At 55.3% G+C, this 19,387-nt stretch overlaps 1 protein-coding gene across 1 annotated transcript; it reads right to left on the bottom strand.

Annotated features, from left to right (window-relative positions):
- Positions 1–32: 32 nt before the first annotated feature.
- TSPEAR (thrombospondin type laminin G domain and EAR repeats) lies at positions 33–18,794 on the bottom strand. The gene is made up of 12 exons (XM_026077395.1): positions 18,607–18,794; positions 13,403–13,623; positions 12,891–13,129; positions 12,549–12,639; positions 11,638–11,794; positions 11,137–11,268; positions 9,328–9,560; positions 5,469–5,655; positions 3,232–3,461; positions 2,744–2,931; positions 1,880–1,981; positions 33–1,354 (listed from the first exon to the last, which is right to left on the bottom strand). Exons 1-12 carry the CDS (start codon positions 18,698–18,700, stop codon positions 1,201–1,203), a joined length of 2,028 nt encoding a protein of 675 aa, XP_025933180.1. The 5' UTR covers positions 18,701–18,794; the 3' UTR covers positions 33–1,200.
- Between the last annotated feature and the right edge of the window lie 593 nt (positions 18,795–19,387).

Raw genomic sequence — 19,387 nt, 5'->3', positions numbered from 1 at the left:
AGGCTGGTTTATTGCGCGCATGGTTTATTAGAGCTCCAGTTAAGCAGAAGTCCCCCCTCCTCCACCACAAAGAAAGGTGAGGAAAAGAGGCTGCATTTTGACCTGGAGCAGTTTTTGGTCTTTCCCATACCAACGGCAGCCAGATCAGTCCTGCATGGCAGATTTGCCTGGGGGTCGCTCATCCTGTGGAGAAGGGACTGAGGACCAGCGTAAGATGGGGTGGTGGATACCAGCAATATCTCACAGCAAATCTATAAAACCCTTCAAACTGAGTGCAAATGTCATTGCTCAGGAAGACCCTGCCCCACCACCTATGTGATGCCAGTTGTGACAAACAACAACTCTGTCTGCCAAATCTGGCTGTAAAATATATCTATGCATTTGTACAATATACACACATTGCTCAGCGAGGACAACTGAAATCAGCCGTGGTGGAGCGGGAAGGTCTGCAGGCACCATGCAGCAGCAGGGCACCGGAATGAGGTTTGGTGTAGTGTAGAAGATGCTGGCACAGTCGTCAGCCAGCGTGGATGGCTGGAGATGCAGGGTGTCTCAGGACAGGCACCCCGCAGAGACAGTCCGAGAATTGACACAAAGTGTGATGGCTCAGACTGGTCCTTGGCAACGTCATAGCCCCAAGCACTGGGAAGCTTGAGCCTGAAGCCACTTTTTTTCGCAATTTCTGACATGCCATTTCCTCCCCGTCACCACATGCTCATCCCAATAGCATGTGCTCTGCTTGGCCTTTTTTTCCCCTGGCCTTGAGTGAGCTCTCACCAGTCCAACAGCAGCTCTGGGACACTCCTGGCTGGAGAATGTCTAGCGCTGGGGTCCCCGGTGAGTCCCTCGTGCCACATAACTGGGGAAACTCTTTGGCTCCAGGCACCTTGGGGAGGACCTGGTCCTTGTGGCATGGCTCTGGGGCATTTTGGGAGAGTTGGCTCAGGAGAGGCTGCACAAAAGCAGAATCAGGGCCTCTTTGCCAGGCCCCTGACCAAGGCTGCAGGGAGCACCTGGGAGCTCCCCTCCTCCTCTTCATCCTGCAGAGCACCCARGCAAGTGGCCCCAGGGCTGACACTGAGGCCACCATTACTGGGCTCCTGAGGYGCCATGGTCCACCCACCCCAGGCAGGGGGTCTCCTCACCTCGGTGCACAGTTTGCTCTGGTCTTGGCAGTGAGCTGAGCATGTCTCACCCACTTCAGGTGGTTTTCAGCTTGAGCACCTTGGAAAGCGGCTCCTTGGCACTGGAGTAGAGGAGGTAGGAGCCCTCGCTGGTGTTAAACGCCTCCCAGTCTCTACAGCCCACTGTGGGGAGGTGATGAACTGCTACGAAGCCTTCATAGCCTTGCCACCTGCACAGGGAGGGTAATTAACTCTCGGGGCACGGGCCGGGCACCCCAGCTGACACAGACTCAGGGGTAGGAAAGACAAGTTGTGGGGCTGGCATCCTCCACCCCCACACTGTGGTTTGGGGCAGGGGGATGCCCCTCGCTGGGGCTTCTTGCTCGTGCCTGTACGAAAACTGAGAGCGCTCCTATCTATCTCCTCTGGGCAGATGCACCAGGTTCTACAGGCACTGCATCTTCTCTGCCTTCTCTGCAGGAACCGCAGGGGTAAGCACGAGTGGGAAGCAAGCTGGGAACAGCTACCCATCCACCTCTCTTGCTGCAGCTTCCCTGTGGGCTGTCCTGCACCCTCCCAGTGAGTGTGGCCTAGGCCTCTGCCACAGCAGGCACAGAGCTGGGTACAGCTCCACGGCGGTGAGCAGAGGTGCCTCGTGTCCCGACTGCTGCCCTGCAGGCATGTCTGCACTTCTCCTCCCCGAGTAGGGCCAGGCCTGGTGGAGAGCTCACCCTGCCCTGGCTGTGCAGCAGTACCTGTAGATAATACTGTTAACGGAGAAGGTGAAGCCGTCAAAGGAGTTTGCAACCACCAGAAAATAGTCGTCTCCCACCGAGAAGAACTCCCAGTCCAGGGCACTGTGGGATGAAGGAAGCACAGGTGTAGGTAAGATGGTCCCTCCGCGGCCAGGCTTGGCCCACAGGGCTGAGCCCAGCCTTCACTGACCTCTGCTGACCCCACTCTGCTCAAGGTGTTTGGCCGTTCTGGCCCCAGTCTCTCTCATCTTCCCTGAGCAGGGCCCATAGGGAGAGGTGGATATAAAGCCACAGGCTGAGGACTCCCAGCATGCTAGGTCCTTAGCCTAGGCAAACAGGGTAGGTGCTTGCACGTGTTACATCTCACACGGTGCTCACACAAAGGGGGGTCGTTGGCGCCAGCTGCTGCGCAGACTGACAAGAATGCCACCACCACTCCAGTGACAGGTGACAATGTGTGTGGCCTGGGGGTCTGTGCTTTGCTGCTACAAAGCCCTTGCCATGCCATCCACTGTCACCTCCCTCTTCTGTCCCAGGAGCTGAGAACAGCTCGGGCAGCAGCTCAGTACAATGTCCTCGTAAGCAAGATGAGGTCTTCAAGCAGGATGCTCTGAGACTGCTGATGATAGATAGAAAACCCTGCTTTCCCCAGGCTGTTCCTAAAGGGAGATCCATCCTTGCTCCAAAATCCAGGGAACTGGGTGCCCAGGGCCTGTCACCCATTGCCCTCCCCATCAGCCTTGTCCCTTCAACATGTAAGCTTGTGTGAAGCCCCTGGGCCCACCATGAGAACCCTTAGTTTGGGGGGGGACTCGTGGGAGGGACATGGGCTGAGGAGTGCCTCAGCTCTTTTTGCACAGGTACCTGTAGGTGAGGAGGTCCTGGAATTTGACAAACATCTGGGCAGTGATGTTCAGCTCATAGATGGAGGAGTTGATGGCATAGAAGTTGGAAGGCACCGGTGTCCTGCTGTCATAGCTGTGGCTGTTYGCCACAGCCAGGAAGACTCTGTCCCCAATATGAAAGACCTCCCAGTCAGCAGCACCGAATGTCTGCAGGGAATGAAGCCACATGAGAAGCTAAGCACAGACAAACCTTTGCAAGCCAAGTGCACTGGGAAGTGTGGCAGGCCTGCTGGAGGTGCAGTGCAGAGGCTACCCACTCTTAAAACTCTCTGAGGGAAAAAAAGCAGACCTCACTTGGTCAATCCCTAGGGGAGAACCAGTGGGAAACTATTGCTCTCTTTCCAGAGGACTGCCTCTGTAATTATTCTCTGGCCTTACCTGAACCCCAGTGAAATGGATTCAGAGGGGACACTGAGGGACAGAGGTTGACTAGTTGCCAACCCTTACCAGGATAGACTGGAAGAGCTGGAAAGAGCCATTGAGCCAGATGTAGATGTGAGAGTAGATCTTGGTGGATGTGCCATTAAATGTGTTAGCCACGGCCAGGAAGGAATATGGCCCAATGGTGAAAAATTCCCAGTCGTAGGCTCCGGAGGTAGGGATGGTCTGGTTGGTCTCAAACTGCCCTGTTCTGGGGTTCCACCTGTATATCACGCTGTCTATGTTGTGATTATTTCCTGGGGGAGACAGAAAGACATGCATGATAAGAAAAAGCTCCTGTGAGAAATGAGACCCAGAAATGGGTTCAGCTATGCAAATACTTGCCAGCACATTGCAAGGCTGTTTGTTAGGGACTGATTGCTCCCCAAGAAGCAGCCAAAGAGCCTCCACCCCTTTGAAAGACACTRGCAGTTGGTTCCCAAGCACATGGTGACAGCTTCGCAGCCGCCCTTCTCAGCAGAGAGAAGCAAGGGTTCTATTTCCTCACACAAGCAGCATGCAAACCGGGAGGCGCTGTGCCAGCACCCCGAGGCAGCCAAGCTCTGTGGTTTGCCCCATGGAATGGCTGTGTGCAGTGGAATCAGTCCCTAAGATGCAAACATCATGGGCTGCTGTCACCCTTTGCATGCAAGCTCACACATCTGGGAGGATGCCACAGCTGGATTGACGCCACACTGATGTTTTTCAGTGCTCCCTGGCTAAATCCCTGCATTCAGCTCCCAAGTGCTGGCCAGAGACTTCTCTGGGCTGATCACCATATACTGCACCAACTCCAGAAAGAGCAATGGGAACTGTAACCTGCAGTCCTGCAAGGCCCTGAGCACTCGGTTGGAGGCCATCAGGCACCAAAGCACATGCTCTATCCCATTCCTGAGCTCAGTTCAAGTGTTCTGGCCTCACGCCCATGTCAGGCCCAGCTGGCATTTAAAGCTAACAACCTTTTTGTGCCTTCGGTCTGGCATTTCCACCCAGCCCAGGCTAGAATCATTCTTCCAGTAAAGAGCTGGCCTCACCCTGACAGGAGGGGCAGCATCAGCAGCCCTTTTCCACCCCACTAAGCATTGTCACCCTTGGCTTGGTCCTGCTGATGCTTCTGATGTCCGAGCAGCAGCTGGACCATGTGTTTATGGGATTTGTGGGCAATCCTCACGGGAGGGGAAGAGGATTTGGCAAGAAGGACTCTGGGGAGCAGGGGGTAGGCAGGAAATGGCCACATGGGTGAGCGACACCTCTTCTGGGACTGACTCTCCAACACCTGCAGAGTGGAGCACCCCCGGTTTGGTTTGGCCATGGATGGTCTTGACCCTTGCACAATGTGCATGGCCCCCAACAGGACCCTCCTCCCCACTGCCGCAGGAGTAGGTCACATGTGATTTGGCCATGGTGGGGGTCCGACAGGTGGGATGGGATTTCGCAGCCCAGTCCACAGCGACTGGTACCCAAGCAACCAGCTTTAAGCCTGGTGCTGGAAGAGGGGAGGCCCTGGGAGCCAGCCCACGTGCAGGGAGAAGGACAGGCTGGAACACACCCGCCTGGGGTCCAAACCCAGCTGCAGGCACTCTGGAGAACCAGGGCCAGTCATCCTCCACATGGGGGATACACTCCCCAACCCAGCATAGCTCATGGCCTGGGAGGGCAACAAGGCTGAATCGTGTCTGCAGGGTGTCCAGGGAGGGAGGGCATGCCAGGTGGGCTGATTTGGAGGGAGCAAAAGTCATTCCCTTGGTTTTCTCCATGCACCCGCAAGGCTGATGCTCTGGCTTCTCCAAAGGCTCAGTTCCTGCAAACCTCTGCGGCTGCCCTAACTACCCCACCATGTTATCTAGCTTTGGGGAAACAGATGAAAAGAAGCAGAGATATTCAGCAAAAACACTGCCCCTGCTCCTGTCCTCATCCCCCGCAGCTGGAAGCAGAGAGGGGGATGGTGTCAGACACTTCCCCAGATATTTTCCTCTCCTAAAATCAGAGGGTCTRTGAGGGTTTGGGTTTCCCAGGGGACGCTGCAGTCCAGTCTGTGTCCACTGACTCCCTGGCTTTGCCTCGTGCTCCAGGCAAGGATGCGCCTGGCATGGGGGGAGCCTCAGTGTCGCCTCAGCCACAGGAGGATGCTCTGAAGCTTCGTCCCTGCGGCGAGTGGCGGATGAGCTGCAGCACTGCGGGCCCCCTGCGAGACCCCTGCTGAGCCGCCTGCCCTGGCCATGCACCCGGCTGAGCCGGGCCAGAAAGGAATAAGGGCTGGGTACCTTCTCTGTGGTTGACCACCGCGAGGAAAGCCTCTCCCTCAATGACAAATGCCTCCCAGTCCCTAGCGCTGTGCGTGGTGATCCTCTGGTACGTGACGAATTTCTCTTTCCTGCGGCTCCACTTGTATATTACAGAGTACTCCTGACCCCTGTCATTCTGTTCAAAATTAGCCACTGCTAGGAAGATCTGAAAAATAACAAGCCAGGACATCTTGGTTTTCTCCTCTTGCAGGGGCACAGTCAAGCACAGGCAGGGTGAAGGCAGGACGCAGGGCTGGGAGGGCCCAGGGCACACGTCTGTGGGATGCAGGGGCTGGGGACCGAGGCAGCTGCCGCAGGGCAGGACAGCCCCGGCTGGCAGGAGCGTGGGCAGGGTACTGCCCTCGAGCTGCCGCACAGCCTGCACATCACAGCCAGAGCAGGGACAGGGCCCCAGCAGCTTGTGGGGGACATTGGAAAGGGACGAGCCGGTTGGATTTTGCTGGCAAAGCTCTGGCTGCCACTGAGTCGGGCTGCAGGGACCTCGGTCTGATCAGACAGCTCGCTCCCTGAACGGAGGCCCAAATTCGGGATAACCGCCTCTTCCCCCAGCCTGGCGGCCACCCAGCACCAAGCCAGCACTCAGCAGAGCCCCATGGTTCCCCTTGCCTGTGCACAGCCCCCAGCCCACAYGGCCCCAGCAAGCTGCTGGCTGGCTGGCGCAGGGTCAGAGACGGCTCGATTGCAGCAGGCAGACACATCACAGGGGCCTGCCTCCGCCCGGCCATGGGCTAAGCTGAGGGGCTCTTGGTCCACGCGTGTTGGACGTGTGTCTACAGAGCCACATCCGCACACCTTTGCAGTCCACCCATGGGCTAGGTGAGCTGAGGACCTGCACCTTCATGACAGCTGTGAGAGCACAAGGCCTCTGCTCCCCAGCGGCTGCTGTGCAAGCTGGTGCAGGAGGCAGTGGCCGTCACAGACGCCCCAGGGCAGGGGGCCTCTTGAGGAGGAGGCAGTTTTCAGCCACAGTATCAGCAGCCCGGCAGAGGCAGAGATGCCCTGCAGTCACCCAGGCCACAAGGCGCCAGGGGAGCCCCCAAGCCCACATTGGCTCTGGGGAAGGGGAACGCTGCCAAGGGAGCGAAATGGGCCATGGGTGGGCAGGGGATCTGCGCTAACAAACCTTTCCCCAAAACAGGGTCTGTTGTTAGGAAAAAAACTTAGAAATAATAACAGCAATAATGATTATTTTGCTTCCCTGAGAGAAAACAAAATATTTTCCAGACCCCTTTTTCTCCTTTTGGCATTTGGGGCTTCTCTTTCTATGCAAAGGCCAAGTACACCCCCAGAAATTTTGCCAGAAACAGAAGGAATTGGGCCTTCTTCTCTGCAAACAAACCCAGACCCTGATCCTGTGACACCAAACCAGGACCCAGGATGCCTTCAGATGCCTTTGCTCCCCACAGGCCTGCTGGGACCCACTGGTTTCCATGTCCTTCTGCTTTCACTAATTGCTGCTGTGGGTTTCCCAGTGTTCAGGAAGCACCTGGTGCCTTTTGGAAGATTTGGCTCACGCAGATGCTGGGGATTTTAATCAGAGAGAGCAAGAGGGAAGGCAGAACATRCTGGCTGGGCATGGAGGTGCAGATAAAATGGGTGCTGTTTCCTGATGAGTCGTGGTCCATTGTTCATCTTGTGACCCAGATTAAGCACACACAGCAAGATCCAAAGCAAATGGCCTGGCTTTCTCCAAAAGCCATCAAAGACTCTGAGATGCAAGCACCCCAGCGCTGGGGACAAGCAGCTGGAAAGTAGGCTGCAACAACAGAGAGAGACTGCTGCTAGCACCAGGCCACAGCTTTGTCTGGCCAAGGCTTGAACTTTTCCAAGGATGCAGACCTTCCCCTCTATGCAGAGGCCTGTTCCAGGTCTTCAGCTCCCTCCAGGGAAGATATCTCCCCAGTGTCCAGTCAGCCCTAGGCAGCTCTCCTGCACAAACCAACAAGCTCCCACTTCAAGGAGAGTCCCTTCAGGGCATCTCCAGAAACACAGCTTTAAAGGGAAGAGAAAGTCCCAGATCCCACACAGCAACTCAGGAGCCAGAGGTCCCTCGCTCTCCAGTGACACATCACATGTACCAAGCACTGGGAGCTGAGCACAGAGCACTACAGCCACATGTGCCTCTATATCCTCCACCTTCTCCTGAGTGCTGAGGCTAGCCCCAACTAGAAAATCTGTCCCAAGGTGTCAAGGAGAGGGGGCTCCCCTGTCTAATAAGTCTAGGGCCAGTCTGCTTCAAACATCATATACAGATACATAGATCTTATATAAGGATGAGTACATGCCTTCTGGAAATATGTTCTAAGCAAACAGGGAACAGTTCTGTCATGGCAGGACAGCTGAGAGCAGTGAAGAGCTGAAGGCAAAGAAGCACATTTGCCTTGGTTAGTACCAACGTGTGGGGTTCACTGTGCAAGAACCACATGGAGGAGGGAGGAGGGGAGGCCCCTGGGTGCTCTGGCCCCAGGCTGCTTTTGGGAACCACCAGTCTGGTTTCCTTCTCTTGACCTGCAATGATAGCTCCAAGGGGGTGCTGTGGGTCTGGACTGACAGTAGGAAACCCCAAGTTGGCTCCCACCAGTGCATARATGCAGCCACGGATGTTCCTGTGTTCTGCCCATGAGGATGCAGACAGAGCTTTGCACAGCCAGCAGAGCTCTATCCAAACAGCAGGGCTGTCAGTGCCAGCAAAGCCTGGAGGCAGGATTTCTGCCCATCCCTCCATATCTTGGCGCACGTGGCTCGTGAACAGGAAGCCTGCAGCCACCCTGGGTGGCGTTCAGCAGCAGCACGGCAACAAGCCAGGATGCATCATGCTAGAGGGGGAGTGATCTGAATTACCCTGGGAGCTCTGCACAGGGCTGGCTCTCAGGAAATGTTTGTTCGGCTGGCCTGGGGCTCGTTGCAAGGTGACGAGTAACTCCCCAGGGAGTGAAGCCAGGCAGATACTCTGCAGAAGTCATGTGGTAGATTGCCTAGGGCAGGAGAGATGGATCCAAACTCCTGGAATGACTTAAAAGCAAAGGGGCTTAAAAATGCTAATGGCTGGACACACTCAAGCTCTGGGAGAGCAGCCATGTGCTCTGATGACTCTCTAAGACTAAGATCAGAGCAGGCCATGTGCATGGCAGGTCTTCTGCCTTGCGGATGGTCAGAGGGATTGCCCTCTGTGCTCCCATTTCAGGCACTGTGTGCCCCCGAGGGCAATGCCACAGCCGCCGTGTGGGGAGATTCCTGCCTCGCTTCATGTGGCATACTGGATACACCAGCAAAATGAAGATCAGGCTAGACCACAGCTCCACATGATACGCAACCACGTGTGAAGGACATTTTGATGCTGGCATTCATAGGCACACCACATCTGAGGCAGGAACAGGCAGAGACTGCTACAAATGAACACCGACACATGGGAGGGTGTCAAACTCTAAAAGGTCACTTTGGAGACTGACAAAGAAAATCATTGTCTGTGGGGCGTCCTGGAGAGCTGCACACCCCGGGAATGAGATCTGAGCAATCTGGACACATGGTTATCTATGCTACGAGCATCAGTTGCTGAACATGGAATGGATGGATGCTGTTGTGTCTTGGCAAAAATACTAAAATACAGAGAGCAGTCAACAGTGTGCACATAGATCATCAGGCAGCCCCCAGAACAGACCCTTACCTGCTGAATACGTGTATCAGTGGAACTCCATCAAAGACAGCAGAGAGGAAGATTTACCCACAAAACCATGCCTGAGACTCAGGTTCGGTCTGGGGCAGTGTTTGGCATTTGCAGTTTATTACAGCATTGAAATAACCTTCTAGACAGACTTACCTTTTTTCCTATGCTGAAATACTTCCAGGACTGAGCTTGGTAGGTGGGGATGTTCTGGTAGGGCACGAACTTTCCATCAGTCCACTTGTAGATAGCTGATCCAGGGGGAGTGTACCGGTTGGCAGTGGCTGCAAACAGTCCCACCTTTGGGATGGTGAAGACCTCAATGCCCATCGTCTCAGAGTTGGTCACCAAATTCTGGTACTCCTCCACATAGTCGAGCCTTTGTTTGACTAGGAAAAAAAATGAGGAGTCAGGCTAAAACTGGAACACCCGGCATTCAGATGTGCCCCATGTTGCACAGCTGAGCTGGTTTGGCGGCATTTGCTTCTGCATGGAGCTTTATGATGAAAATAAAGGCTGTGGCATCCGGGGCATGGAAGGGCTTAAACCTGAGGGGCTGGTGAATGGACTGACTCTGTCTTATTGAGCAGCACGTTCAGCCCCATCAACCCTGAGCCTGCTCTTTGTCTGCAGGGCGACACTTCAAAATGCTCTGCCTGGCACTTCTCTGCTGGGAGTAGGAAAATAGAAATTAGATTGCTGCTTAAGAAGTGTTTTTGTATTTTTATCCTAAAAGGAATGGTGAGGCGAGGAAGAGACATATAGCTGTGACAAATGGTGCAAAAGGGCCTGGACAGCTGAGACCATCTGGGTTAATCCGTACCCCCCTGCAGCAGCCCTGCACCACATCCTCTCTCTGACCTGATTCTGTATGAGCTCTGGAAAAAGATACTGGGAAGATTTAGACAGAACTAATGTGAGAAATTGGAACAGAAATGCTAAGACTGGTCCCAATGGTGAATGGGTGGGAAAGTCTGGGAGACACCAGAAGGGATGAACGGCAGAAGGACTACAGGTGTTGGTGGCACCAAGGTTAACAGGTCAGCAACATTTCAGCACAATGTCTCCCTGAGAAAACAAGGACATGGTACTAATCCTGGTGACTCCCAAAGGTGGGACAGGAGGGGGACACCAGCCACTGCCAGCTTCTACAGGGGACAAAAGGCATATCCAAACCCAGCGTGGGGTTGCCAGCACAAGAGAAACCCGAGAGGGGAGGAGGATGACTTGGTGGCTGGCATACCTCATCCCTTGTGTCCTCACAAGGGACCCTGGGCAGACCACCTAGATACACGAATCTTGGTATTTGTGAGCATGTGGGGGAGCATGAGTGGACAGAATCTGTTTTGTTTTCAAATAACATTGACCCCCTTTCCTACAGGAGCTGGTTAGCTTTGCTTCATTTTTCCTACAATGCTGCAACATTATTTTCTGCCCTAAGGCCAGCAAAGCTATAATGACGTTGTCACGGTCCCATTGCTCACTCAGCTGATGAGTCTTTCTTGTCTACCCTGCAAGCGCTTTGGCGCCAGGAGCACCTGCAGGTTCAGGACCCCACGGCAGGGTGCATCTCYGCAGCCTGGGCATCACTGCAGCACGGCTCTTGGCAGGCCAAGCTGCCCTGCTTGGATGAGGTGGCAGCTCACTCCTGACCAGAGAAGCACTGGGAGGACAGACAAGACGGACAGACAACATAGACAGAGTGTGGGTGATCAGGGAGCTGGCTCCCGGAGGTGCTTGAGCCAAGAGCTACACTGAAAGCGTCCATGTGGCTACAGAGAGCAAAGACCTGCCAAACAGGAGAGAGCCATGCAGGGACACCACAGCTGTATCRTACTGCCCTGTTGTTTCTTTGCAGACTTGGTTCCTGCCGCAAAGTGCTGTCAGGGCAAATCTCTGCTCCTCTCCCACTGCACAAGCCCCCCCTGCAGCCTAGAAAGCTGTGCAGACAAGGCACACCATTACCTTCCAGCATGGAAATCCAGGTGCTGCCGTTGCACAGGTACAGCCCTCTCTGGGAGGCGTTGAACCAGAAATGTGCCTTCTCATGCTTGGTGCAGGGCGGACGGGACCCGAGAGTCACCTTCATGTCAGTCTCTGGACACAGACAAGAGCAAGGCAGGCACCTCTTAGCGCATGCAAAGGAGGAGTGGTGTGACTCACCCCAGCACACAATGAGGGCTGGACAGTGGTGCTCACCACCATGCCCTGGGATATCCAGCTTTCCCACCCTTCCCCATCTTCCTGAGCTCAGACTACCCCAGATATTCTCTCTGGTATCTCTAGGTTAGACAAAATCCCCCAGTGGAGTCCAGAGCCCAAACACACTTTCAGAAACACAAGGTATTTGGGAAATCCTCTTTCCCTCTGCCCCAGCTCTTTGCCCAGCCATGAGCAAAGAGCCCTTCACAACAAAAGCGGAAAAGGCCAAACGCTCTAAGCCTTCACTGTTGTCGTATTACTGACCATACGGGTATTTCAGCACCTCATTGCTTGCCGGCTTTGCTGGGAGATCCTGGAGAACAGCAGGGACAGAGAGCGTTGCTACTTTAAAATTCATGGACGTGCATATTCGGGGGGTGGCATCAGCTCCTGGCAACAGGACAAGCTGCCTGAGTAAGCCCTGGAAAAGAGGAATAAGCATGATGGAGAGCAAGTCCAGCAAGACCAAGAGGCAATGGAAATTGCAGGTGATTCATGACCTGAATATCCCTCCATAATCTTGCTTGTTTCCCTCGATCCTGGGCTTTGAAAGCCTCCACATGATTCATGCACATATATCAGATCCTTGTTACATCTTCAGCCTGCCAAAATCTTGGGCTTGGGCAATTTAACAGCTGGCACAACAGGAGCATTGGCAAGAGGCTCGTACGCTGCAGACAGCTTTCACTACCACAGTCAGGATCAGACACAGCCCTAATTTTTCTATTAATGAGATTGTGCCATCAACTGTCTTTCTGCTATTACACAGCTGGTAATGTGCTTTGTCCCACAAAGTGACAGAAACAAGCACTCCACAGCCGCTCCTTCTCTGTTCGCCGCTGGAAAGTAGGAGAGGGTGAGCCTGACAGTTGGTCCCACCGGCCACTTCCCATCCACTCACTCTGCCGTCTGCACCATGTCCCAACTCCAGGGCAGAGCACAGGGCTCAGAAATGGCTGCACTTGATTTCTGCCTTGCTTTCCTTCCCATTTCCAATGTGGAATTTGGGAAGCACTGCTGGCCTTGTGAAGTGTATCCTCCGCCACTGCTGGGTGTGCAGCACCCGCTCCCCACCCCTGTCCTGGGTGCCTCTGTCCCACAGCCAGCCCAGAGGCCCACGGTGACGGGGTGACATCAGTGTCCTAGAGCAGCCAGATGCCATGGGGGACACTTACTGTAAATAAGCCTTTCCTTCTCCTCCTGTTGCCCAGGTAAAAGCTGGCTCTCTTCACCGACAGGGAGGTTGGAAATGGTGTCTCTACCACCCTGCAAACAGGCAGAGAGAAGGCAGAATATAATTTCACAGTCTCTGCTGGTGGCTGGAAAAAAAAAGTCAATCAGCAAGCTTGGTGATCTCTGTGCATGCATGACTGCTGAGAGCCACATCCCCTGCACTTTTGGCCAGAAGAGCATCTCCTGCCCACCACATGTCCTGTCTGCTGAGGAGCTGGCACCCCCCCCTACAGCCACCTCCAAGCCCCCAGCAACTGCCTCCTGCCATGACCCTTCCAACTTACACGTCATTGGGGACATTGCAGTCCACTGTCAGGGAGAAGGACTGGCCAGAGACAGCCAGGATGAGCGTGTGCCACTGGTTGTCCGACAAGGAGACATTGCGGAAGGTGACACGGGTCTGCCAGCCATTGGAGTGCTCTTGGCTCCAGAAGAGGAAGTGGAGCTTGTTTGGCGAGTAGCGCAGCCCCACCAGCACGCTGTGGCTTTCCTCAGCCATGAGAGTGAAGAGGTATTCATTTCTCTGCAAGAGGAGGTGAGAGGGAATGGCGGAAGTTGAGATCTGGACTAGAAAAGCTTCTGGGAGCAGTGCTCACTGGGGCTGTGCAGGCCACCAGCATGTGAACACAGTCAGAAAGGCACCAAAGACAGCAAGAATGGGGCCACTGGTGGTTCTTAGATGCCATGGTCAAATCTCACTGCCACAAGCTCCAGGGCCAGGTTGTGCCCACTCCTTTCCCAGCCTCCAATCCCAACTCAAGGGGCTCAGGCTGTACCCCCAGCTGGCAGTGCTTACCTTGGCAGGGACATTAAGGACCCGCAGTGTGACAATGATGGAGAATTCCTCAGGGAAGCGGTCACAGTGGATGAAGAGCCGCGAGGCAGGAAAGCCCAGGGCCCGGGGCTGCGAGGCAGTGAGCTGGAAGCCACGCACCCCCTGCACTTGAAACACCCTCATGCCGCGGGCCAGCCCACTGGCAGGGACCACCTCTGAAAGGATGTCCAGAGGGCGCAGGTCTGTGTGGAGAGATGACAGAGCACATGATGSCCCCAGAGATGATCCCAATCTGCCCACGTGACGTTGGACAGGTTCCTTGCCTTGTGATGGGGTGCTTTGCCCTCCCACTCACTCAGGGGCATTTGGGCAGCAAACCCATCGCCAGCTTTGGCTGGAGCACTCCATGGCATCATAGGGGTCTTGTGCATCCTGGGAACTTGCTTTCTCCCCACCCCCATGATTCCCACTCACCCCCCTGCTGTGAGAAAGCTGGGAAGGTGCCTTGCCCTCTGCAGGGCGAGGCTGCCTTCTCTCTATCCCCAGATCTGGGACGTTGTGCCAATGGCACCAGGTACCACATGTGCAGGCTCACCCACGCAAACCATCCCACTGAGATGCATCTCCAGCCGCAGCTCCTGGGATCGGGACTCACCAGCCTGGCAGCCCCAGGGCTGCTCTGTGCTTCCTTGGGGCTCTGCTTTGCATCTGTCCAGCCAGCCCTAGCCATCATAACCAGAGACATGAGAGTGGGGCTGGGAACCACAGCCCGCAGCCTTGCTCCGTAGACAGACACTCAATCCTGGCTATGGTGTTGCTGACTCCAGGGTGCTGGGATGCAACACTCCCCTCCCTCTAGCCCAGGCTCCCCCAACCCAGCACTAATCGCTTACATACACGTACTCCACTGGCAGACACCATAAACCCTCATTAAATAATTATCCTCTCCCCAGAGGAGAAAACAACACGCACAGCCCCAGGGCATCACCCAGATGAAAAAAGCACTGAGAGAAAAACTTCTGCTTGCACACATCTGGGAAGCAGACAATCCCGAGACACCAGCACCCATGCAGAGCACTGCAAAAATCTCCCCACGTGTACCCTGTGAGAACACCCTCTGTCTGATGTCTTTGCAAACAGCACACTAGCAGCCAAGGGGAAGGACTGTACCCGGGGCAGGCACTTGCCAGACCTTCCCCATATCAGCACCTTTGCAGCTTTTATTTTTTGGAACTGGCCTTTGCTTCCCTGGCAGGATTTTAGCCTCTGTAGCAAAGATAAACCAGGTGCCTAGGCTTGTGCATTCAAGGAATTCAAGCTGTTCCTTACACATTTCCGCTATGGACTTACCCATACGGTAGCTCTATCCTTCTCATACATCACCAGCTGACATGCCACCGGCACGGGGCACCGTCTGGTCCTCCTCACATGGAGTGACATCCCACCCAGCGCATGGGCTTCATTCCCAGAGGACGAAGTAGTACTTAACTAGAGTAAAAATCCCTGACTCCGGCCCTTCCCTAGCGAAGACGGGCAAGCCCAGAGCCACATTGCAGGAGGCCAGGTGACGAGCCTCTGTGGGCACGATGCCAGCCCACAGCTGACACCCGTGTGCCCGGCCATCATCTGCAGCCCCACCTGAAAGCAGCAGCACGGAGGGGCACCCACCCGCTGGCCCAGGGCCAGGAAAAACAACTTTCCTCGCCCTTCCCCTGTTGCTCAGCCTGGCTGGGGCTGCTTGGGCGAGCAAAGGCTGAGAGCAGAGTGCAGTAAAAGCCCACAGGAGCGGAGCCCTCCCCTGACAGCCGAGCTGGCTCCCAGCCCGTGCTTGCACAGGACGGCAGCTTGCTGAGCGCCTCATCCCATCCATCCCACGAGCATGTTTCCACAGCCTGATTTATGTGACAAGCCAGCAGCTGTCACACACACACTCTCTGAGCGAGGGGGAAGGAGAAATTAGACGGCATCTTTAAACACCACAGGCTCCACTCTCAGCTGGGAGTCCGCAGCTAGCTCTAGTTAAGATCCCCCTTCAGCAAATATCCACATGTCCAACTTAATGTATGCTTTTAGCTCCTATTTGTACTAATAAATCTTGGCTGCTTAGGCACAGAGGGAAAGCCAAGCAGGAGATGTTTGTGAGCAAGGCTGGACCAGCATGTGTTTGAATTCAAACTGGTTGGAGTTGGAAAGCATTTCCACCTCCATGTACCTCTAGCCAGCCCAAACTGAAGTCGTCTCCATCCTAGAGCATCTTCTAGAAGGAGCTGGAGGGCTGAATGACAGCAGACCCCATGCATGGGCTTTGCCGCTGGCTGGCTGCTGCAAAGCAGCGCTGACCTGGGAATGAGAAGTCCTCCCCTCCAGTATGGGCACCACACTGCCCCAGGGTAAGATCCACGCACTCGTGCTGAACATGGGGAATGGCTCAAACAACAGCACGAATTGCAGGGAAGGAACGCAGGAAGGAACCCAATAACATGGCTTTGTCTAGCATCAAGTAGACAGGCCTTTCTCAGAGCAGCAAGGAAATCCCATTTTTTTCCAGAGGGAATGGCCAAGTTGTGACCTCAAGCACATCTGGCCTGAAGTCAGAGTGACAGTGTGCAAACGTGTGCGTGCATCTGTGTCCATGCATGGTGACTCAAACCCTTGCCCTGCTCAGCATTTCCCAGCCCCTGTCATTGTCCCTGCACATCCGTCCTGCAGAGTGCTGCATCCAGCAGGGGACCGGGCTTGGACACAGCCCAGCTGCTGCGGAGAAGTGGTACGCTCCACGTGGCAGCCTGCAAGCCCAGCACAGCCTGGGACAGGACAGTTCAGCCTCTCTCCTGCTCCCAGTACACTGTGCTCAGAAAAGGAGCTGAAAAGCTGTCAAAATTTCTGATTTTTTTCCCTGTGGTGCAAAAGCCAGCTGCAGTATCTGCCCCAGGGACTCAAGAAAGACAAATGTCCCTTTCTGAGCACAGAGTAGGAAAACCAGCAAGAGTCTTCCAACCCTGCTACTTGTCATCCCTGCTGCCTGCCCCATTCCCTCCTTGTAGGGTGTGTATTTAAGCTAATTCCAAAATAAAGCCTTTGTAGGGGAAGGCTGACTAAAATGCCCTAGCTTGTAACAGGCCAAAAGAAAACACTTGATCCTCATGAAATGACCAGTTCCCATTTTTCTCAGCCAAAAGCGCAAGCCAAATTCAGGCCCGTGTTTGCAGAGGGGTTGAAGTACCCTTGGACTGGCCTGGGGGCAGGAGGGATGAACCATACAGCTGAAAAGAAGGGGTGGGGAGCTGTGCTGGAGGCTGCACTGCCTCTGTGTGTGCTTGCAGCCAAGGTGTCCTTAGCTTGCAACCGGCCCCAAGCTGGGAGGAAGGAGAGCAAGTCCCCTTGYGCGCTCTCCCTGCGGTGGGGACGTGTCAGCTCGAGGCCCTGCCTCACCAGCTTTGGGAGCCATTCCCAGCACAGCTGGCTGCTTGCAATGCTGCAGTCCTCTCCCCTGAGCGCAGCAAGCCTGGGCCCGGTGGTCCCAGGCAGCTCCGTCCCCCCACGCACCCCAGCTGCGCTCCGGGACCGCCGAGTCTCCTGCGCTGCATCGCCCCGAGCCTCCGGCAGCCCCGCTCCCCAGAGCTGGCAGTCAGCTTGTAATAACGCTGAGGGACACTTCGTCACCAAGGCAGTTTTCAATTAAAACCAAAGACATGAGTCTCAAATTGCCTCCCACATCAGAGTCGCTGCTAATCATTAAAGCTGGGCTGGCAGTTGCACAAAACCTCCTAATGATCTGGAGAGCAGCCAGGAGTGTTTTAGTACAGGTTGGCCAGTGTAAATAGCTGGAGCCTGCCCGCTTTACAGTCCTGCCGCCTGGGGCCGGACCTTTGGCAAAGCTGGGCCCAGAGAAGAGAGGAGAGGTGCCATGAGGAGGAAATTCAAAGTTGATTAACTTCAAATTAGCTCCAAATAACTGAGCTCCCGCTCCAGCGCCCTGCTGGTGAGGCCAGTCCAGCTGTCCTACGAGTCCCAGTCCCGGCACCTGGAAAGATTGGAGCAGCTTGGGAGAGAGGGTGACCAGAAATGTTCTACAAGGAGCAGAAAAACTGTGATTTCTCCTAGCTCTCCTTCTCAAAGCCATCCTGGCTGTAACAAAACATAAATGAAGAATCTTTCAAACCAAGACAAGCCACAGGCACACCAAATTTGGGCCCAAACAGCCAAAAGCTTTGCCAAAGGTTTATGGCCAGACAAAGTGAGGCTGATGGGTGCACTGCTGCTTCCAGCAGGGACCATGTGCTGCACAGGGTGCAGAAATGAGAACTCAAACCCAAGAAATGCAGGATTGAGGGCTAAATTAAAAGTTCCTTTTTGGTTTAGGCTGTTCGTGGTGCTTTCCTGATGGAAATCCAGCTGAAGCAGCCTGCTCCCATGGCCAGAGGAAGATGGGACAGAATTTTCCTAGAGGTTTTGCCACTGAAATAGTGTTAGCTGCGTCTAAGAGAGTGCAAGAGCTCTGTTAGAGACCCAGGGAGCAACCAAAGAGTCTGGGATGAGAGGTACTTTCCAAGACGTCATAAAATTCCCCTACAGTCCTTCCCCACCCTTCAGTGCCACTGCTCCCTGTGTTTTGGCCCCCATGGCTGGCAGACCCGGCGGGCCCCGGGGCTCTCCTCTGGCGCCCTGCGGCACCTCATTGCAGCAAGACGAGTGACCATGGGGGATGGACAGGCACAAAGCTCTCACCGTGACAAGGGCAAGGGCTCGTTGTTCTGTGTGACAGGTCCCTTCAGCTCTTTCTGACCCTGAGCTGCACATGGGGACTCCAGACCCAGGGACGACCTTGCTTCCTAACAGCATGTGGATATATGAGGGTGTCCAGACTGCTTATCCCGAGGGGTCATAGGGAGGAAGGAGGTAGCTCTAGCAGCACTGGGCATCACACCATGCATCACCTGTGCTATCACCCTAAGACTCAACCCATCAGTGCCCCACTGAAACGCTGGGGCTGGGCTGCCAGGAAGAGGCTGGCGACGTGTCCTACACAGGGCACCCCACTGTGGCCATGTCCCCCCTCCAGAGCAGAGCCCACCTGCTGGGGTCTGCCCAGGTTGGCCAGCCTGGTGGCTTGGGGGACACCACGTTCACAGGAGCCCATGGGCTCAGGAGCAGTCCCAGCACAGCAAGAATCACTCTTGAAGCTTCCCTCCCCATGCAAGCTGCCCATCGGCCATGGCTCCTACCTGTGCAATGCTGCCACGTCTTCCCTCCTTGGACGAGGCTCCCATGGGCGGCCCAGTGCAGGAGGACAGCCCAGACCAGCAGCGGAGCCGACATCAGGGGACTGGCCTCACCGGGTCCATCCACCGGGACCCCCCTGCCTTCCCTTCCTCTGCGCCACTCTGCTTAGGCCCCCCAGGTGTTCTCGCATAGTCTGCACGTGGGGCCACCCAAAGGCACCCCGAAGGGTGTTGTGGGGGCCCAGCGACCCTCCTCAGGGACGTGTCACTCTGCGGTGCTGCTTGGCCTCTCCTCCGGAGCCGGGCCGTGGCGCTAACCCCCAGCTCTGCCTGCCCACTGCACGGGCAGGGGGGGCACGGGCATCTTCCCCCAGGGGCCAGGTGAAGGCAGCGGGCGCTGGAGGGGGGCTGGCGAGGCCGGGCGCATAGGCGCGTGGGTGCCCTGCAGTGACGGAGCGCAGGCTCTCGTGCGGTGGCCGCAAAGGCAGTGTTGGCTGCAGCTGGCGCTTGCAGACATTTAAATGAGAAGTCAGTGGTGGGAGAGGAGGAGTCCCGTTTCCTTGGAGAGCTTTTATCTTTTGCCCAACCCTCTGGAAGGCAGCTTTGGGGAGGGATTTTTTTTTTTCCCTTCCTTTCATTTTTGGTGATTCATTTTTCTGGGGTCACGTGGGGGTGGGTGGGAGATTTGCCCCTGCCCAGAGAGGCCAAGGTGAGGAGCTCACTACCCCTAAAAGCCCTAGGCTTTTAGCAGTGTCATCCCAACTGATACTGGGGGAATCCTCTA

This window comes from Apteryx rowi, unplaced genomic scaffold (genome assembly GCF_003343035.1).
Source record: "Apteryx rowi isolate R43461 unplaced genomic scaffold, aptRow1 scaffold_450, whole genome shotgun sequence".
Classification (NCBI taxonomy): domain Eukaryota; kingdom Metazoa; phylum Chordata; class Aves; order Apterygiformes; family Apterygidae; genus Apteryx; species Apteryx rowi.
Note: the sequence above shows the minus strand (reverse complement) of the source record. Positions and strands in the feature narration are given on the sequence as shown.